General features: G+C 43.4%; 1 protein-coding gene across 3 annotated transcripts; it reads right to left on the bottom strand.

The window, feature by feature from the left end:
• Positions 1-4,177: 4,177 nt before the first annotated feature.
• LOC130839376 (very-long-chain 3-oxoacyl-CoA reductase-B-like) lies at positions 4,178-18,790 on the bottom strand. Of its 3 annotated transcripts, none has more exons than XM_057713622.1 (11): positions 18,562-18,790; positions 18,135-18,181; positions 14,614-14,689; positions 14,243-14,353; positions 14,027-14,094; positions 6,635-6,679; positions 6,375-6,409; positions 6,072-6,153; positions 5,512-5,577; positions 4,842-4,991; positions 4,178-4,663 (listed from the first exon to the last, which is right to left on the bottom strand). In XM_057713622.1, the coding sequence occupies exons 1-11, from the start codon at positions 18,719-18,721 to the stop codon at positions 4,547-4,549; spliced, it is 957 nt and encodes a 318-aa protein (XP_057569605.1). In that variant the 5' UTR covers positions 18,722-18,790; the 3' UTR covers positions 4,178-4,546. The 3 variants fall into 3 exon arrangements, with proteins under 3 accessions (XP_057569605.1, XP_057569606.1, XP_057569604.1); XM_057713623.1 differs by having other exon boundaries at positions 18,656-18,728; XM_057713621.1 differs by having other exon boundaries at positions 18,135-18,653.
• Between the last annotated feature and the right edge of the window lie 1,142 nt (positions 18,791-19,932).

Genomic DNA, 19,932 nt, shown 5'->3' with positions numbered 1-19,932 from the left:
AGCAAAAAAGTGGTGAATCTAGATGAACAGTATGTGGATACTAGTTTTGTAACTTACATAGGTTTAAAAATCGTCAAAATAGAAACTTAAAAATAGTCCCATCTGTTACAGAGATATGGGCCTCCTTTATTTTCTTTGAAGGTTATCAAGCTTGACCCAAGGTGAGGGCTTGCTCTTTCTGTGGAGATGGGTCTGCAGGGAATATTCCTGGGAGTGGCATTTCTAGGTATGAGGGTAAACGCATATATTGTTTAGTTAGTTAGCTCTCATCAAATTTCTCCCCATGGAGGCTGTATCATTTTGCATGCCCACCAGCAATGCATAAGAGTGTTTCTCAGCTTAGGAATTTTTGCCAGTTTCATAGGTGAAAATGCCACTCCAGGGTCATTTTCATTGGAATTGCTCTTATTATGAGTGAAGCTGAGAGTATTTTCATATGGTTAAGGATGACTCGTATTTGTTTCTCTGTGAACTGTCCACTTCCTTTGCCCATTTTAAAACACTGGGCTTTTAGTCTTTTATATACGAAGGAGAGAAACATTTTGTGTGTGATGTGAGCTGTGAATATTTTCTGAGATTGTCACGGTTTCACCTTGCTTATGGCTATCACCCTTTTTTTCAATAATCTCAAAACCTCCAATATTTTATCAACCATTGTATGTACGTTGACATCCACTCTTGAAAACTGATGAAAGCATGTCCAGAGTTTCTTGTAAAGACAGTATACAAATGCTCATTTATGCTTTGCACATTAATAACAATGAAAACGATGCAATAGTTATAGCTACATAAAAATATATACTAGGATTCAAGCATTCCCTGGCGGTCCAGTGGTTAGGACTCAGTGCTTTCACTGCCATGGACCCAGGTTCAATCCCTGGTCTGGGAACTAAGATCCTGCAAGCTGCACAGTGCTATATATATATATACAAGGATTCAAGATAGTCTTGATGTTATTTTGCTTATAACATGTGTAGATACTACACAAAAAATGAGGATGTAATTTTCAGAAAAGCAAAATGTGACCAAAATCACTTTTCTTCTTAAAATTTAGAAATAAAATTCCCAACTATCATAATTAGTAATTCAAAGCCAAACCTTAATTACTCAGCTATAAAAAGGGATGAGATGGAGCTATATGTAATGAGGTGGATAGACCTAGAGTCTGTCATACAGAGTGAAGTAAGTCAGAAAGAGAAAGACAAATATTGTATGCTAACTCACATATACAGAATCTAAAAATGGTACTGATGAACTCAGTGACAAGACAAGAACAAGGACGCAGATGCAGAGAATGGACTGAAGAACTTGAGGTTTGGGGGGGGCGGGGCGTGAAGGGGAAGCTGAGACGAAGCGAGAGAGTAGCACAGACATATATATACTACCAACTGTAAAATAGATAGCCAGTGGGAAGTTGTTGTATAACAAAGGGAGTTCAACTCGAGGATGGAAGATGCCTTAGAGGACTGGGACGGGGAGGGTGGGGGGGACTCGAGGGATGGTGGGGGGGAGTCGAGGGAGGGAGGGAATATGGGAATATGTGTATAAAAACAGATGATTGAACTTGGTGTACCCCCCCAAAAATAATAAATAAATAAAATTAAAATGGAAAAAAAAAAAGCCAAACCTTAGACTAATTCAAATTAGCCAGGGTTAGACATAGGTTAAGTTAAATATTTTTCATTAAAAAAATAAGGTTTGCAGCTTAATAAACATACATTTGATAACATTTTCTCCAAATTAATTAAGAATAACTTATCCATGTCCTTCTCGATTCTGGAAACATACTAGAAAAAGTGAATATTGAACAGCTGTTTCTTTGGAAAGCTGCACCCCTAGCCCTGGAAAACATCCTCAAGGGGCCCAGTGATCAAACCCTACTTGGAAACTTACAATGTACTGATGACTCTGAGAACAGAGGGGGAAGTAGTAAGCAGCCGTGTCACTGATGAATATAGTATAATTATAAGGCATGAGGTGACATCAACGTGGTTTTGGGAAAGGTTTCAACTATTCTTAGGGAATCAATTAGACATGGAGAATGACCAGTCTTATAATGACCTCAAAAAGAGTATCTCACCTATTATCACGGTGCTAGCTCACTCACAGGCAATTTTGTTTCTAACGACCCTTTTCTGTATTTTACTCTACCGGCTTGAGAAGCAGCTTCCTGTTTTGAGAATTATATGACATCATATAATCATATATAATTAAGTTAATGGTTTAGAAAACAAAATCATAGTGGTTTTAAAAAGGACCAAGTATCTCTTTCACTAGGTTGTGACACCAGGCTAAGAGGGCTTAGGGTTGGAAAGCAAGGAGTGGCGGTAGTGCGGGGGTTCAGGTACAAACCTACTTCCGCTCAAGGCATGAGAAGCGTCTGGACAACCCAGAATGGTAGTGGCATCTGGATGTAAAGCTACCACAGTGGGTCAGAGACACACTGGTGCATCACCCTCTGGCCTAGATGCCATGGAACCCAACCCCTACTCGATATTAAGTTGGGGACACAAACGTCTCAAAGCACACTTACTAAAAATAGATTTTTCACCTTCATATTACACAGCCCAGAAGAAAAAGACATTTGACTATTTTAAAAAGTGAGCTAAAAAATGATGAGGTTTCTCCTTACTTCATCTGACAAACCCATGGAACAAATATTTTTAAAATTCTGGGACTTCCCTGATGGTCCAGTGGTTAAGACTCCCCACTTCCACTGCAAGGGGCACGGGTTCCATCCCCGGTTGGAGAACTAAAATCCCACATGCCCCAAAGCGTGGCCAAAAACAAAAAACAAAAAACAAAAAACAAAAAAAAAAACCAGAAAGAAAAAAGAAAAGAAATTAAAAACTCCTTAACACTGCAAGGAATCCTCCTCTGCTTCGTGGTAACTTTGGCGGCTCTTCACATGGATTTTAAAAATATCTTTAAAAATTGGCTCCGTTTTTGAAAATTACAGTGGACACCTCAGATTTTCTGTCTAGCCTTTCCATTCGTTCACGGAATTCTTGACAGGTCCATCCACTTCTTCATTTTACTAAAAAACTGTATTAAACTTAATTTAGCTGAACGTAGTATTCTGGTAAGTGAAACACAATTTCCTTCCATGATACCCTTTCCAACCGTGGGAATAATGCTTTTGAGAAAGGCAACATATAATGAACATGCCAGCCTGTGAATAAATAAGTTCTCCGTCTAGGCTCTCAGTTGCCCTGGATGGTGGCGAAGTCGTTCAGCCCCTGGCGATGGTCTGCATCCGCGTTTCTCCTCAAAAAAGTCCGTTTCTTCTCCAGGGCTCCGAGCCGGTCTTTTCCGGAAATGTGATAAGAATAAACATATCATCTTTTTTTAATTAATTAATTTACTGGCTGCGTTGGGTGTTTGTTGCTGCCGGTGGGCTTTCTCTAGGTGCTAGGGCTTCAGTAGTTGTGGCACATGGGCTCAATATTTGTGGCTCATGAGCTCAGTAGTTGTGGCTGGGGCCTCTAGCGCACAGGCTCAGTAATTGTGGCGTGGGAGCTTAGTTGCTCCGCAGCATGTGGGATCTTCCCGGACCAGGGAACCAACCCTTGTTCCCTGCGTTGGCAGGCAGATTCTTAACCACTTTGCCGCCAGGGAAGTCCCGCATATCATCTTTTCTTACGTAATTTCTAAATTTGCTTAAGATGTTTTATTTATAAATTTAATTTTATTGTTCCTGGATTTCCCCCAGCATTTTATTATGAAAAATTTCAAATATACAGGAAAGTTGAAAGAGGTGTACACGTGTCTACCGCTTAGATTCTATTACTAACATTTTTACCATACTTGTCTAACCATATTTCTACTCACTCTATCCGTCTAACTTTTCAATGCATTTCAGAGTAAGTTGCAGACATCAGTACATTTTTCCTAAAGAAGCCTGCGTATCATTAACTACAGTTCAATATTTGTTAGTGGTTTTGTTTGTTTGGGGCTGCTTTTAATTTTCAGTGTTAATAAGAAAGATTTTCCTGCTCCCAAGATGGAAAGAAATTCATTCATGGATTCTTCTAATTGTTGTGTTTCCATTTTTACACAAGGATTTAGGGATTTCTGATTCATTGGGAGTTAATGCTGGTACATGTTGTGAGGATTGGATCCAATTTTATACACACACACACACAGGAGTTCTCTATTTAAAACTATATTTTTATTGAGACTTAATTCACATACCATAAAATTCACCCTTTTACTGTGTACAATTTAGTGGGTTTTAGTATTTCACAAAGTTGTGCAGCCATCATCGCTACAATCTATCAATATATATGTACATAAATGTGTGTGTGTGTGTGTGTGTGTTTCTCCAAATGTCTATCTAGTCTCAGGGCCGCATACTAAAAACTCCATCTTTCTGCCAGAGATTTGAGTGTTCGGGGATCCAATTCCGTTCTATTGGTCCGCTTGTCCATTTGTTTCCACGTGTGGGAAGTCTTAGCTAACAACAGCTCTGGCCTAAGATTCTGAAGGGGGCGGGGTGGGAGTGGGGAAAGACGGACATGTGGCCACTCCTCTTCAAGGCCTTTTGTCAAGTTCTTTTACCAAGAAGCTGTGCCCTACTCCATCGCTCCAACCGAGATACAAACATAAATTGCCAGCTACTGAGAAAAAACCAACTGGGTAGCAAGATGCTCAGCAGGCAACCCTGGGAAGAAGAGGTACCAAGGATCAAGACACTCCCATTCATATCCTCTCCTGGCTCCCCAGCCCCGGGTGGGGACCCGCCCCTCCTCTGGACGTCTCCCCCTTTCTGAGGACTAGCGGACCCGGGCCAGGGACTGTCCCATCCAGCTCTCTGCCTAGGATTGCCCTAGGGAAAGCACCTGCACAGCGTGGCGGAGGCACCCAGGGGTTTGGGAGGTGAGGCCAAGCGTGTCCAACGCCTGCCGAGCGAAGTCTTCGGGAGTCATCACGAGCAGCCCACGTTTCATGGGATAGGTCATATTTGTTTCAATCAAAAAGGGGCTCACTGTCTGCAGGAAGGAAGGGGGTCAAGAAAAAGAACTCCCCTTCCCCAAGCCTAAGCTCCCAGGCTGTCTCCAAGAAGCCCTGAGCCCACCCCTCTTCACGACCACGCCCCCAGACACGCCCCGACCACACCCTCTAGGCCACACCCCTTCGAGAACCCATCTCTTCAGCTGCTGAGCATGGCTCCACGGTATCTCATCATATTCTTTTTTTTTTTTTTAAGGTCCTTCCTTCCCTCTTTCCTCCCTCCCTCCTTCCCTTCCTCTCTCCCTCCCTCCCTTCCGTCTCTCCCTCCTTCCTTTCTATTTTATTGAAGTGTAGTTGATTTACATCCACTGAAGCTCTTCTGAGTCTGTGTCGCGGTCCTCTCTCAGACCCACCCCCCCCACACCCCATCCCCCATCCCGCCCCTGCGCCTGTCTCTAAGACCGTCAGCTGTCTCTAAGCTCCTCCCCACTCAGCGCCCTCCCTTTCTGAGCTGCCACTCTTGCCCCTTTCTAGCTCCGTCCCTGCGGAGTCAGTCACCTGCATAATGACCCCCTCGGAGTGGTACTCTCTGCCCACTGCCGTGGAGAAGCTTCGCACAAAGGCCTGCGGAGAAGGAGAGGGAGGGGAGGGTACCAGGACCAAGAGCTTTCCCCGTGCAGACTCCTCCAGCCTGCCCTTGCCCCAGCGCCCTCCCTGATCCTAGAACACTCTACGGCCGGTGGGGCCCCTCCCTCACGGCCCAAGTCCTCATCTTAACGCCTGAGAGCTTCCTTGCTGTAAGCCCTTTCTCTATTCCCATACACTCACTCTCGATTCCAACCGGGCCAGTCTCTGAACTCCCTGACTTTTTCCCACCTCATGGGTTCTCTTGACCCCTAGCCTCCGTTTCTCTTAAAAAAACGAACAAAAAATCTGACTCGTCCACTGGACTGTGCCTCAGATGTCTGTCTGAACTATTATTAGCCTCAGACTCAGGGGGCGCATCACACACAGGCATTCAGGCCTTTTCCACCATAACCTTCAGTGCCAGAATTAAGGGCTACTGCAGGAATTCCAGCATGGCGGCCAGCCCTCGCCCGGTCTGTGGGTCTGGGTACCTTGGTGGCTGCGTACATTGCCGCAAATGGATAGGGGCGCTTGTCAGCCATCGAAGATATGTTGATGATGATGCCTTTGCCTCTGGAGAAGGAAGCATTAGTTGGAAGGCAGTCACTGCCAGTGGGGAAGGAGGGTCCAAGTGATTTCCCCACCTCCACCCCTTAGTTGCTGTCCTAATCTGAGAAAGATCGGAGGGAGGGACAGGGAAGAGTTGGAAATGGATGGGCAGCTGGGGAATGGAAAAAGTCCAGAGGTTGGATGGGGGAAGATCCAGCGTGAAAGACAAAGGGACTGCCTCTTACCTGGTAACCATTTGGGGCAGGACGATTCTCGTCATCTGCAGGAGGAATGGAGAGGAGCCAGTGTTTCCCTTTCCACTGCTTTCACCAGCCCAGACTCCTGCCGCCTCCCCAAGTTCACTCCTATCCCCCTACCTTCCTTCAGGGAATATTCCCCTAGCACTTCCTGCATGCCAGGCCCAGTACTGGGGGATGCTGGGGACCACCCAGAGTGGCCAGAGCTACGCTGACCTTGGACCCAGTCCCTCCTGGCCCCGACTCACCTGGGCCACAGACATCATGTTGCAGTTTATAATATTGAAGAGTTCCTGGGGGAAGAAAATGGAACCAATCAGTCCTTCCCTTCACCAGCCCTGCCACAATGCCCATATTTTCTACTTTTCTTTTAATGTGGGACACGTTTTTGAAACATAGCATCTACCAGAATTTAAAATGCACATAAACTTTGACCTGTCAACTCCACTTCTGGAAATGTATTCCTTTCTAAGATATTCACACATGTGGGACATGCATATGTCCAAAGATATTCATTGCAACATAGCTTGTAGTCACATATAGTAGGAAACATCCTGAATGCCCATCAATACTGGGATGGCTAAATAAGCACAGGGTAGCCAATGGATGGATCACTGAGCAACAAGTGATAAGAATGGGTCGGCTAATTATTGTGATTAGAATGATCCCCAAGATACATGCCTACTTGTGAAAGGTAAAGTACAGAACAATAGGCTGCAGCCATCTGGATAAAAAAATACATATACATCCTTTTCTATGCACAGAGAAAAAAAACCTGCCACCTTTTAAATTGGGGGTCACTTTTGGGGAATAGGATTGGAGGGAGAAGGGAGATTTTCACCTTCATTTCATAAACTTCTCTCTTTGGATTTTTTGATCAGTGAACTTTTTTTTTTTTTTTTTTTAGTGAACTTTTTATAAATGTATACCATACACATACCAAACGGCATAAATCTTTACTGTAAAAAATGAACACGGGACTTCCCTGGTGGCACAGTGGTTAAGAATCCACCTGCCAAGGCAGGGGACACCGGTTCGATCCCCGGTTCGGGAAGATCCCACATGCCGCGGAGCAGCTAAGCCTGTGCACCACAACTACTGAAGCCCGCGCACCTAGAACCCGTGCTCCGCAACAAGACAAGCCACCACAATGAGAAGCCCACGCACTGACTGCAATGCTCTCCACAACTAGTGAAAGCCCATGGGCAGCAACGAAGACCCAATGCAGCCAATAAAATTAACTAATTAATTTAAAAAATGAACACTAATCTTTAGCCTCTACCCTCATAAGGAAATAAAGTATTGACAGTTTCCCAGATTCTTCATCTCCTGCAGTCATTATGCTGGTCTCTTCCCCAGTTAACCAGTCTTGACCTCTCACATGCTCTAGAATAGTGTTGTTCAGTTCCGAACTTCATTTAAGTAGAATCATTGCGTATGTATTCTTTTATCTCTGGTTTTGTCTATAAACATCATGTTTATAAGATTCATCCATGTTACGTGTAGCAGAAGTTCATTCATGTTCACTGCTGTAATTTTCCATCACATGAAGGCAGCACACTTTGTTTATCTAATCAACTACTGATTGACATTTAGGCTGTGCTCAGTTTGGAGCGATCACAAATAGTTTATCCAGGAATGGTCCTGTATGTGTCTTTTGGAACACACATGCACTCATGTACAACTGGGATTGAGGTGGAGGGATCGTAGAGTATGCATGTGTCCAATCTTAGGAGGTGCTGCCAAACAGTTTCCCCAAATTGTCCAAAGTTATACACCCACTAGCAAAGCTTAAGAATTCCAGTTGTTCCTGGTGCAACCACTATGGAGAACAGTATGGAGGTTCCTTAAAAAACTAAAAATAGAACTACCACATGATCCAGCAATCCCACTCCTGGGCATATGTCTAGAGAAAACCATAATTCAAAAAGATATGTCCACCCCAATGTTCATAGCAGCACTATTCACAATAGCCAAGACATGGAAACAACCTAAATGTCCATTGACAGAGGAATGCATAAAGAAAATGTGGTGCATATATACAATGGAATACTACACAGCCATAAAAAAGAATGAAATAATGCCATTTCCAGCAATGTGAGTGGACCTAGAGATTATCATGCTAAGTGAAGTAAGCCAGAGAAAGGTAAATATCATATGATATCACTGATATGTAGAATCTAAAAAGATGATACAAATGAACTTATTTACGAAACAGAAACAAACTCACAGACTTCAGAAACAAGCTTATGGTTACCAAAAGGGCAAGGAAGGGGGGAGGGATAAATTAGGAAGTTGGGACTAACATATACACACTACTACATATAAAATAGATAAACAACAAGGCCCTACTGTATAGCACAGGGAACTCTACTAAATATTCTATAATAACCTAAATGGGAAAATAATCTGAAAAAGAATAGATATATGTATGTGTATAATCAAACCACTTTGCTGTACACCTGAAACTAACACAATATTATAAATCAACTATATCCCAATCTAAAATAAAAATTAAATTAAAAAATAAAATTCCAAAAAAATTCTGAAAAAAGAAAGAATTCCAGTTGTTCTACATCCCCAACAACACTTGGCACTGACAATATTTTTTGTGTTAACCATTTTAGTGGCTGTGTAGTTGTAGCTCACTCTGGTTTTAATTTGCAGTTCCCTAATAAGAATGAGGTTTATTTTTAAAAACTCCAACCCAGCAAGAAGATATAACAATTGTAAAGATATACAGACCTAACAACAGAGCCCCAAAATATGTGAAGCAAAACACCATATACAAAAACCTCAAAATGGATCAAAGTCCTAAACTGAAGAGCTGAAGTTATTAAACTCTTGAAAGAAAACAGGAAAAGCTTTATGACATTGGGTTCAGCAATGATTTCTTGGATGAAACCAAAAGCACAAGCAGCAAAAGAAAAATAGTAAACTGTGCTTCATCAAAATTAAAACCTTTCATACATTAAAGGACGCTATTAACAGAGTGAAAAGACAATTCACAAAATGGCAGAAAATTTGCAAATCATTCATTTGATAAGGGATTAACAACCACAATATATAAAGAACTTCTACAACTCTTAAACACCAATGGGTCAAAGAAGAAATTACAAAGTAAATTAAAAAATACTTAGAGACAAATGAAAATGGAAATTAAAACACAACATACCAAAACTGACATTTATCTAGATTGGCTAAGAAAAAAAAATAATGAAACTACTAAAATCAGAAATGAAAGTGGGACGTTACTGCTAATTCTACAGAAATAAAAAGGATTATAAGAGAGCGCTATGAACAATTGTACCTATATATTGGATAACCTAGATGAAATGGATAAATTCCTACAAACACAAGACTACTATGACTGAATCAGGAAGAAATAGAAAATCTGAATAACTAGTAAGGAGATTGGACCAATAATAAAAAATTTCCCAAGAAAGAAAGTCCCCAGATAGACGACTTTGCTAATGAATTCTACCAAACATTTAAAGAAGAACAATTGCCAATTCTTCTCAAACTCTTCCAAAACACTGAAGAGGAGAGAACACTTCTTAACTTATTCTATGAGGCCAGCCTTGCCCTCATACCAAATTCAGACAAAGACATTACAAAAAGAGAAATCTACAGACCAATATCCCTCATGAACACTGACACAAAAATTCTCAACAAAATGCTAGCAGACTGAATTAAACAGCATATTAAAAGGATTATACACTATGACCAAGTGGGATTTGTTCCTGGAATGCAGGGATGGTTTGATATACAAAAACTGACTAATGTAACACAACTCATCAACAGAATAAAGAAAAAAAATTACATGATCAACTCAATTGATGCAGAAAAGTATTTGACAAAATTCAACACCTTTCATGATTAAAACATTCAATAAACTAGGAATAGAAGGAAACTATCTCAACATAATAAAGATATGAATAATCCACGTAAAATAATACGTATAATACTACAAAAAGCCCACAGCTAACACCACACTCAGTGGTGAAATACGGAAAGCATTTCCTGCTTTTGCCATTTCTATTCAACACAGTATTGGAAGTTCTAGCCAGAGCAACTAAGCAAGAAAAGAAGTCAAAGGCATTCAAATTGAAAAGGAAGAAGTAAAATTATTATCTGTTTGCAGATGATATGATCTTACATGTAGAAAAATTTAAAGATTCCACAAAAAAGCGAGAACTAAAAAACAAATTCACAAAGTAGTAGGATACAAAACCAACACCAAAAACTCAGTTGCATTTCTATACACGAACAATGAACAACCAAAAAATGAAGTGATGAAAACAATTCCATTTGCACTAGCAGCAAAAAGAGTAAAAGAATAAATATACTTAGGAATGAACCAAGGAAGAAAGGCATATACTGAAAACAACAAAACATTACTGAAAGATATTAGAGAAGAGATAGATAATTGAAAGACATCCCATATACATGGAGCGGAAGACTTAATACTGCTAAGATGTCAGTGCTACCCAAAGTGATCTACAGATTCAATGCACTCGCTATCACAATCCTAAGAGCTTTGTTGCAGAAATAGAAAAACCCAGCCAGAAATTCATATGGAATCTCAAGGGACCCTGAGATTAGCCAGACTGATCTTGCATCATTATTTCCACTTCCAGGTACATGCCCAAAACAATTAAAAGCAGGTACTCAAACAGATATTTGTACACCAACAGTTCACAACGGCATTATTCACAATAGCCAAAAGATGGAAACAACCCAAGTGTCTATCAACGGATGAAGAGATAAACAAAATGTGGTATATACATACGATGGAAATATTATTCAGCCTTAAAAAGGAAGAAAATTAGGACACTTGCAACAACATGGATGAACCCTGAAAATATTATGCTAAATGAAATAAATCAGGCACAAAAGGACAGATACTGTATGAGTCCACTTGTAGGCACCTAGAATAGTCAAATTCATAGAGACAGAAAGTAGAATGGTGGTTTCCAGGACCTGTGGATACAGAGGAATGAGGGGAGGGTTACTGTTTAATAGGTACAGAGTTGGAAAAATTCTGGAGATAGATGGCGGTGATTGTTTCACAACAATCTGAATGTATATAATGCCACTGAACTGTATACTTCACTACACTTAAAATGATAAAATTTAAGTTGTGTAAATATGCAATAACTTAAAAATAAAGAAAATAAAAAGAATGAAGTTCTGATACATGCTAACAACATGGATGAAATTGAAGACATTATGCTATAACAAAAGGAGATCAACTTGATGATGGGTGATGCCTTAGAGGGCCAGAACAGGGAGGGTGAGAGGGAGTCGCGGGAGGGAGAGGACATGGGGATATATGTATAAATACAGCTGATTCACTTTGGTGTACCTCAAAAGCTGGTACAAGAGTGTAAAGGGAGGGGCTTCCTAGGTGGCGCAGTGGTTAAGAATCCAGCTGCCAATGCAGGGGTCACGGGTTCGATCCCTGCTCCAGGAAGATCCCACACGCTGCGGAGTATCTAAGCCCGTGCACCGCAACTATTGAGCCTGTGCTTTAGAGCCCGTGAGTCACAACTATTGAGCCCATGTGCTGCAACTACTGAAGCCCACGCGCCTAGGGCCCATGCTACGCAACAAGAGGAGCCCGCACACCACAATGTGGAGGAGCCCCCACTCACCGCCACCAAAGAAAGCCCGTGCACAGCAAAAAATAAAAAAAAGACCCAACACAGCCAATTAAATTACTTAATTAATTAAAAAAGAGTGTAAAGCAATTATATTCCAATAAAGAGCTTAAAGAAATAAGAAAAAGAAAAAAAGAAAACGTTATGCTAAGTGAAATAAACCAGACACAAAAGGAAAACTATTCTATGATTTCACTTGTATGAGGTATCTAGAATTAGCAAGTTTAGGGCTTCCTAGGTGGCGCAGTGGTTAAGAATCCGCCTGCCAATGCAGAGGTCACGGGTTCGATCCCAGCTCCAGGAAGATCCCACCAAAAAAAGAGAAAGACAGAACTAGCAAGTTCACAGAGACGGAGAGTAGAAATAGATGCTACCAGGGGTGGGGAATAGGGAGGAGTGTGGAGATACTGCTTAACTGGACCAGAATTTCTGTTTGGGATGATGAAAAAGTTCTGGAAACAGACAGTGGTGACTGCTCCACAACACTGCGAATGGATTTAATGCCACTGAGTTGCACACTTTTAAAATGTTTAAAATGGCAAGTTTTATGTTACATATGTACAATTCTTTAAAAAAAAAAATCGATGCTATTTCCATTATCTTGATTACATGTGGACTTCTTTACATTATCTATTATTTTCCTTGCTTTGAATCACGATTTTTCTTCTAATACCCCTGGGTTATATTTTGTTGAGTGCTGGATATTTAATCTTTTTTAAAAACATTGTACTGCTAATTCGAGTCTCTGGACTACTTCGTTTTTCTCTAAAAATGGTTTGGTTTGGTTTTGTTTCTCCCAGGCAGCTCAACCCGGGGGCGCTAAAATATCAGATCAACTTAATCCCTACGGGGAATCGAGATCCTTTGAAACCTGGCTCCCGTTCCTATGAAACCTACTTTACCCTAACTCCCGGATTACAGTTTTCAGGATGCCAACCTAACGCCTGAGATATTTTCCAAAGCTTTGCACTACGTTATTGTTGCAGCTCCAACACTATGTCGAAAGCTCTGCTTTGCCTCTTAAACGCTCATCCACTGTGAAGGGAAGTGTTGCTTCAAATGTCAGAGTCACCTCTCTAGGATTCTCTCCTCCCTCAAATCTTGGTGCGACAATTCCTCACTACTTTGGTTGTCTGATGCCTTCTCCTAATCGCTCGCATTTGCAGACTTAGTCTTTTTTTTTTTTTAATAAATTTATTTATTTATTGGCTGCCTTGGGTCTTCGTTGTTGCGCTCGGGCTTTCTCTAGTTGCGGCTAGTGGAGGCTACTCTTCATTGAAGTACATGGGCTCCTCATTGCGGTGGCTTCTCTTATTGCCGAGCACAGGCTCTAGGTCCTCAGGCTTCAGTAGTTGTTACACGTGGGGTCGGTAATTGTGGCTCGCGGGCTCTAGAACGCAGGCTCAGTAGCTGTGGCACACAGGCTTAGTTGCTCCGGGGCACGTGGGATCTTCCAGGACCAGGGATGGAACCCGTGTCCCCTGCATTGGCAGGCTGATTCTCAACTCTGCCACCAGGGAAGCCCAAATAATAATACTTAAAATTTAAAAGCCAGCCTGATTTGCTGTTTTGTCTATGTCTAATAATAATAGCCCACATTTATGGAGCACACAACTTAGGTTTATGTGCATTATTTTATTCCATTGTCATATCAATCCTATGAGGCCAGCAAAAACATTGATTTTCATTTTATAGATATGAAACTGAGGCACTGACTTTCCCACGTGGCTCATTTCCCCTTCAAGTTAGCACCAGGGGATAGAAAAAGGGCAGAATCAGGCTCAACTCGAACAATTGTCCTGCTTGGCCACCGCAGAAGGGCGCCCCATGGAAGGAGAGACCTCCTTCATGTCCCAGACATCATAGATTTGCAGCTCTCAAAATAATTAACAAAGCTAGTGTACTGTGCAGGGTTTTCCAACAGAGGGAGCAGCGTGAGGTAGAGGCACCCGCGGACTAGTACCCGGTTTTACTCACTTTGGCGATGTCCTCACAGTCGAGCAGTTTCCCCAAACCACGTGCATACCGCATGCCCACATTGTTTACTGAATGAAGAAGACAAATTGTGTCACTCCAACAGTCCCAGGGAGACGGGGTGGGAGCAAAGGGAGGGCGACCACAGGGAGATCCGGGTCAGGGTGAGCATCGGGGCAGTTGAGGGCAGCGCTTCTCCCCGCAGGCACGGGGACATACCCAGTACTCCGATCTCCAGGTCCTTCAGTCCTGCCTCAATGGCCTCGTAGATCTCCAAGCCCCCGGTGAAATCCACTTGGATGACTCGTGTGCTTTTGCCATGAAGCCTCTCTGGGAAGGGCAGTAGGAGCCAGGCCCTTAGCTGGAACCCAATCCTATCTATGCCCCCGACTCACCCCGGTCCCAGTTCAGTCCCAGCCCCTACCCCCTCCTTCGACCGCCCCAGAGGCAGAGGGAGCCAGCTCCCAGCACCTGCCTGGACCATGCCCCGACCAAGCCCAAACCACGCCCCGACCACGCCCCTGGTCGCGCCTCGTCTAGCCCCAGCCCCTGACCCGGAATTTTCACGGCTCCTCTCTTTCGCTCCTCACCTATCTCCTTTGCCTCCTGCTGCAACTTGCTCAGGTCTCGACTGATGAGGACGATGTTCAGACCTCTCCGGGCGAGCTTCAAGGGAATGCATTCATTTATTTATTCACGAAAGCCACAAATGTTTACTGTGTGCTGACAGGGTGCTACAGGGTGTTATAGGCACTGTGGATGCAGAGGTGAACAAAAGAGAAATACAAAAGTCTGCCCTCCTGGAGCATGCATTCTGGGGAAAGAGTATTCCAGGCAGACGGAACTGCAAGTGCAAAGGCCCTTGCACAAAGGCTGGAAGCTTCGAGGATGGCATACAGTCTGGTGTGCACTGAATGAAGTGGCCAGTTGGACAGGAGCCCAGCGAGGTGGACAGGGAACCAGATCATGGAGCCTCGAATGCCCCAGTGAAGACTCTGGCTTTTATTCTCAGTGGCCCCGAGTGGCCTGGCTCGGACCTGAGTCTTCAGCTGTCCCTCCTGCCGGTGGCTCTCTATGGGAATCCAGGCACAGCAGACAGTTCATCTAGTCCCAAGAGCACCCCCTGAATTTTCCTGCCTCTGGGCCTTTGCACAGGCTGCACCTTCTGCCTTGAATGCCTTTCCCCTTGAAACAGAGTCAGCCAATATTTGTGGCATGGGGGCTGAGCAGGATTTTGGCACATGTCTGACCCTCTCAACTGGTCTGTCTGAGGGTGACGTGTTGTATGGGACTGGGTGTCCATCAGCTTTGGAGGGAGGCTGGGAGCAAACATCTCAACAGCTCCAGCATCTGAGAGGTTGATGCTGTGAAGGGCATTTATTCATTTAACAAACATTTGCCCGGAATCTGCTTGTGCCTGGCCCTGTGCTAGGTGGTGCTGACCAGCACAGCCACAGCCCTGCCCTCTTGGGGCTCACAGTGCAGTGCTGGGACAGACCAGTTCCCAGACGGCAACGATTCAGAGGGGCCATCAATACCGGCTGACTTGGATCCAGACACAAATGCTCTCCCTTTCCGCCAGGGTTGCCTTTCTACTCATGCACTAGCCTCCCCTCCCTTCTTGCACACTTGCAGACATCACTCAAACCTTGTCCCATCTTCCCCCTGCATCACAACCTCTCCCTCTTGTGGATGATTCCCATCAGCATGCAATCCTGCCAGAATCTCTCCCAAGATGGGAGAAGATCTCGGGTATTGCCCCATTTCTTATCACACTATCCCATGTTACAAGGCATTCTAAGAGAGGATTGTTTACCCTGGCTCTTGTCACATACTGGCTCTTGTACCCTCTCAAATTGGGGTCCCTCTCCCTCCATGCCACCCAAACCGCTCTGGTCACCAATAACTGCCACATTGCTAAACCCAGTGCGGTGTCCTCAGCACCTTCTGACATGTTCACCACCCCCTCCTCCTCGAAACATTCTTTCCCTGGCTTCCAAGACCTCTCTTCCAACCCTGGTTTTCCCCCTACTCTCTCTCAGTTCTTGTGCCTCCTCATCTTCTGTACCTTTTAACTTTGGGTGATCCAGGGAGAACTTTGGGGTGATTCAGACTGTGCCCCCCTTTTCTCCATTGACACCCACTACCATGGGAATCTCATCTAGTCTCATGACTTTAAATGGCATCGTTATGTCGATGATGCTTCAATTTATATCTCCACCCAGTCCTCCCCTCTGAAGTCCAGAATGGCATTTCCAACTTCTGGAACTTCTCAACTTGGATACCTAACTGGTATCTCAAACTTAGAATGTGCAAAACTAGACTCTTTCTCGTATCCCCCAAACCTGGTCCTCCCCTCTGTTCAACTCCATCTCAGTAATGGCAGCTCCATTCTTTGAGGTATTCTCATCAAAAATCTTATAGTAATTTATTTCATGAGCCTAGCATGACGCTAATACCCAAAACCAAACAAAGATATTACAAGAAAAGGAAACTACAAACTAAAATCCCTCATAAACCTAGACACAAAAATTCTCAACAAAAGATTAGTAAATCAAGCCCAGCAATATAGAAAAAGGATAACAGATAATCACCAAGTGGGACTTATTGCAGGAATGCAGGGTTAGTTCAACATTTGAAAAATCAATTGCTGTAATTTACCATGTAAACAGACTAAAGAAGAAAAACCATATGATCACTTCAATAGACACAGAAAAATGACTTGACAAAAGTCAACCTCCATCCATGATAAAAACTCTCAGCAACCTACGTATAGAAAGGAACTTCCTTAAGCTTTTAAAGGTCACATAAATACATACACACATACATACATCTTAAAAATCTACAGCTATCATTATACTTAATGGTTGAAAACTGAATGCTTTCCCTCTAAGATCAGGAACAAGGCAGGATGTCCACTCTTACCATTCCTCTGAACATCATATTTAACTCCCCGGGCAGTAAAATAAGGCAAGAAAAAGAAATAAAAGGTGTACAGATTGGAAAGTCAGAAATAAAATTGTCTCTTACACAGATGACATGACTGTCTGCATAGAAAATCATGAGAAATCCACAAAAAGGCTGTAAGAACTGAGAAGTGAATTTAGCAAGGTTTCAGGTTATGGGGTCAGAAGTTTGGAGGCATACGCCACATCCAATCTTTTTAATAAATCCTGTCAGCACTACCTTCAAGATCAGTCCAAAATCCAAGTACTTCTTATGCCTCTATGCTGTCACCCTCATCTAAGTCATCAAGATCTCTTGGTTGAATTTTGCCAGAGCCTTTTAGCTGATCTCCCTGCTTCCATCCTCACCCCCTATATTATTGTATCCCTCTTCAGAACCCATCTCACTCAGTAAATGTTAAAGTCTCTACAATAACCTACCAGATTCCCCATGATCTGCCCTGAAATTGCACCTCCTACGGCTCCCCTCTCCCTTTCACTCTGATACAATCACAGTGGCCCCTTTCCTGCTTCTCCAATAAGCAGTGCTTCCTACCTCAGGGCCTTTGCACTGGCTGTTACTTCTTCCTGGAAATCCTTTCTCCCAATTTTTCACAAGATTCCCTCCCTCACCTCTTTCTGGTCTTTGCTCAATGCTGTGCTCTCAATGACACTTCTGATTACCCTGTATAAAAATTGGAACCTGCACCTGCCCAGGGCTCCCTGTTCTCCTTTCCTGATTTATTTTTCTTCTTAACTCATAACCATTTGATACACTATAAATTTCATTTGTTTATCTTATTTACACCTGTCTCTCTTCACTACAACATAAGCTTAGTGATGGCAAGTTCTTTTGATTTTTTTAAAAAATCTATTTTGTTCACTGCTGTACCCCAGCACCTAGAAAATACCTGGCACATGGAGGTGGTATATAAATATGTTTTGAATGCATAAATCAGGGCAATGATGGGAGAACATCAAGGGTCTGTAGAAGCCCAGTGTAAACACCTGCCCCTACCCTGGGGAGCAGAGCGAAGGCTTCCTGGAGGAGAGGCCGTCTGAGGGAACCAGATAAAGCACACAATTCTCAGTTTAATAGGGTTAGCTGACAGTAGGCCAACAGACAGGAGAAGCTCTCCCACCACCCACTCCAAGCCCTGGCTCACCTCATGTGAATAAGCCTTGCCGATGCCACTGGTGGCTCCTGTCACCACTGGAAAAGAGAGAAGGAGCAGAGGACAGGAGGGGAGACCACACTCCCTCAGATCCAACCCCTTGTCATCCCCTCCACTGTCATTCTTGTCCCTTTTTGTGCCTTTTCTGGAGCCCCCCCCCCCACTGAAACCCAACACCTCCTGGTTTTTGCCCTCATCCTTCATCTGCTAAGGTCGCTGACACCTGCTCCCTTCACCAGTACAAGTTCGAGGACTTCATGCATCCCATGCCTCCCTTGCCCTGGTCGCTCCAGCCTTCACCTGTCTGGCTTCCAGGAGTCCCTGGCCTCTGCCCTGATTAGAGACCCTCACCTGTCATCTGTCCTCGTTCCTGCTGCCCCCACCCCTACCTGCCTAGCTCGGAGAGCCCCTTCCTCACCTGCCCAGGCTCCGTGCGCCCGGAGCCAAGAGTTACCCCGGCGTACCTGAGGCAGCAGGTAAACATAGACTGTGTAGCCCACCCCCCAAGTCACCCATAGCAGCAGGCACATGGCGGTGATCGCTCCCAGCACTCTCAGCGCATCCCACTCCGACTCCATCACAATCCCAGCCAACAAGTCATTCAACCTAGGGCCGAGAAGGCTGTCTTCGGGGAGCAGTTATTTCAAGCCTGGCCTGCCTACTCCGCGTTAGCCCCGCCCACACCGCAAGTCAAGAATCCCGCCCCTCCTCTCACTTTAGCCACGCCCATCGGCCCTAGCACCGCCCCTTAGTATCTAATTGGGCCACCCTCGGGGCTTAATGTCGGTCGCGAATCCCTGCAGAGCAGCTGTACATCCAGCCTACCCTCAGCCCACAGAGCTGGGCAAAGGGTGCCCACCGATGACTGCTGTTTGGGTCACTGAACTCAACCTGGCTGCTGGTGGGGCCAGAACTGATAACGGTCAGTCACGCAGGTGGGGATGGGGGAGGTTGTTAATATACAGGTTGTCTGAAGAACCTGACCTACGGATTATCTGGTTGGGAGTGTAAACACCAAAGCACTTACAATGGCTTCACATGACCTTGCTTCTCATTCCTCCTTTGCAAATTCTATTTTTTTTCACTTGTTCTTAGTGTTTATTGCTTAATAATGAACTAATTATTATTAAACAATTATGGATATTATTAACGAATAACAAATTATTATTATATGATAGAATTATTATTATTTAATAATAAATTATTGTCTATTTAATGTAATTTAATAATAAATAATATTAAAATATACATAACATAAATTTTACCATTTTAACCCTTTTAAAGTGTATATAGAATTCAGCAACACTAGGTATATTCACAATATTGTGCAACTGTCACCACTATCTATTTCTACAAATATTTCATCACCCCTGATAAAAAGAAGACAACAGGTCCCAAACAGGTCAGCTGTGCTAACCTCCAGATCAGCAAAACAAGATTTAATAATTAACCTACGTGTAGTTTCAACACCACCAGAATGTAACTTTTACCCACTCAACCTAGAATCGCCTGGTCAATAAAGATGATGGGACCAACGGGACTCTGCTTCCCTTTATTCTTACCTCCCCTCTATCTTTATGTGAGCGCTCGTGTGTTACTCATTACTTGTCTGGACTGCCTTTCCACTTTGGAGATATTAAACAATTACCTTTTTAAAATAAAAAGGCCTGAGTTTGCAGGTGATCCTCCTCAGACAGCTTTCATTCCTTGGTCAAAGACTGAACTAAAAATCATAGTTAAAGAATTTTCTACTCCCCAGAAGTTTTGTTGAAGTGTTTAGAATCCTATG

This window comes from Hippopotamus amphibius, chromosome 16, assembly GCF_030028045.1.
Source record: "Hippopotamus amphibius kiboko isolate mHipAmp2 chromosome 16, mHipAmp2.hap2, whole genome shotgun sequence".
Lineage (NCBI taxonomy): Eukaryota > Metazoa > Chordata > Mammalia > Artiodactyla > Hippopotamidae > Hippopotamus > Hippopotamus amphibius.
The sequence above is the reverse complement of the archived record's forward strand: the minus strand, read 5'-3'. Positions and strand labels throughout refer to the sequence as shown.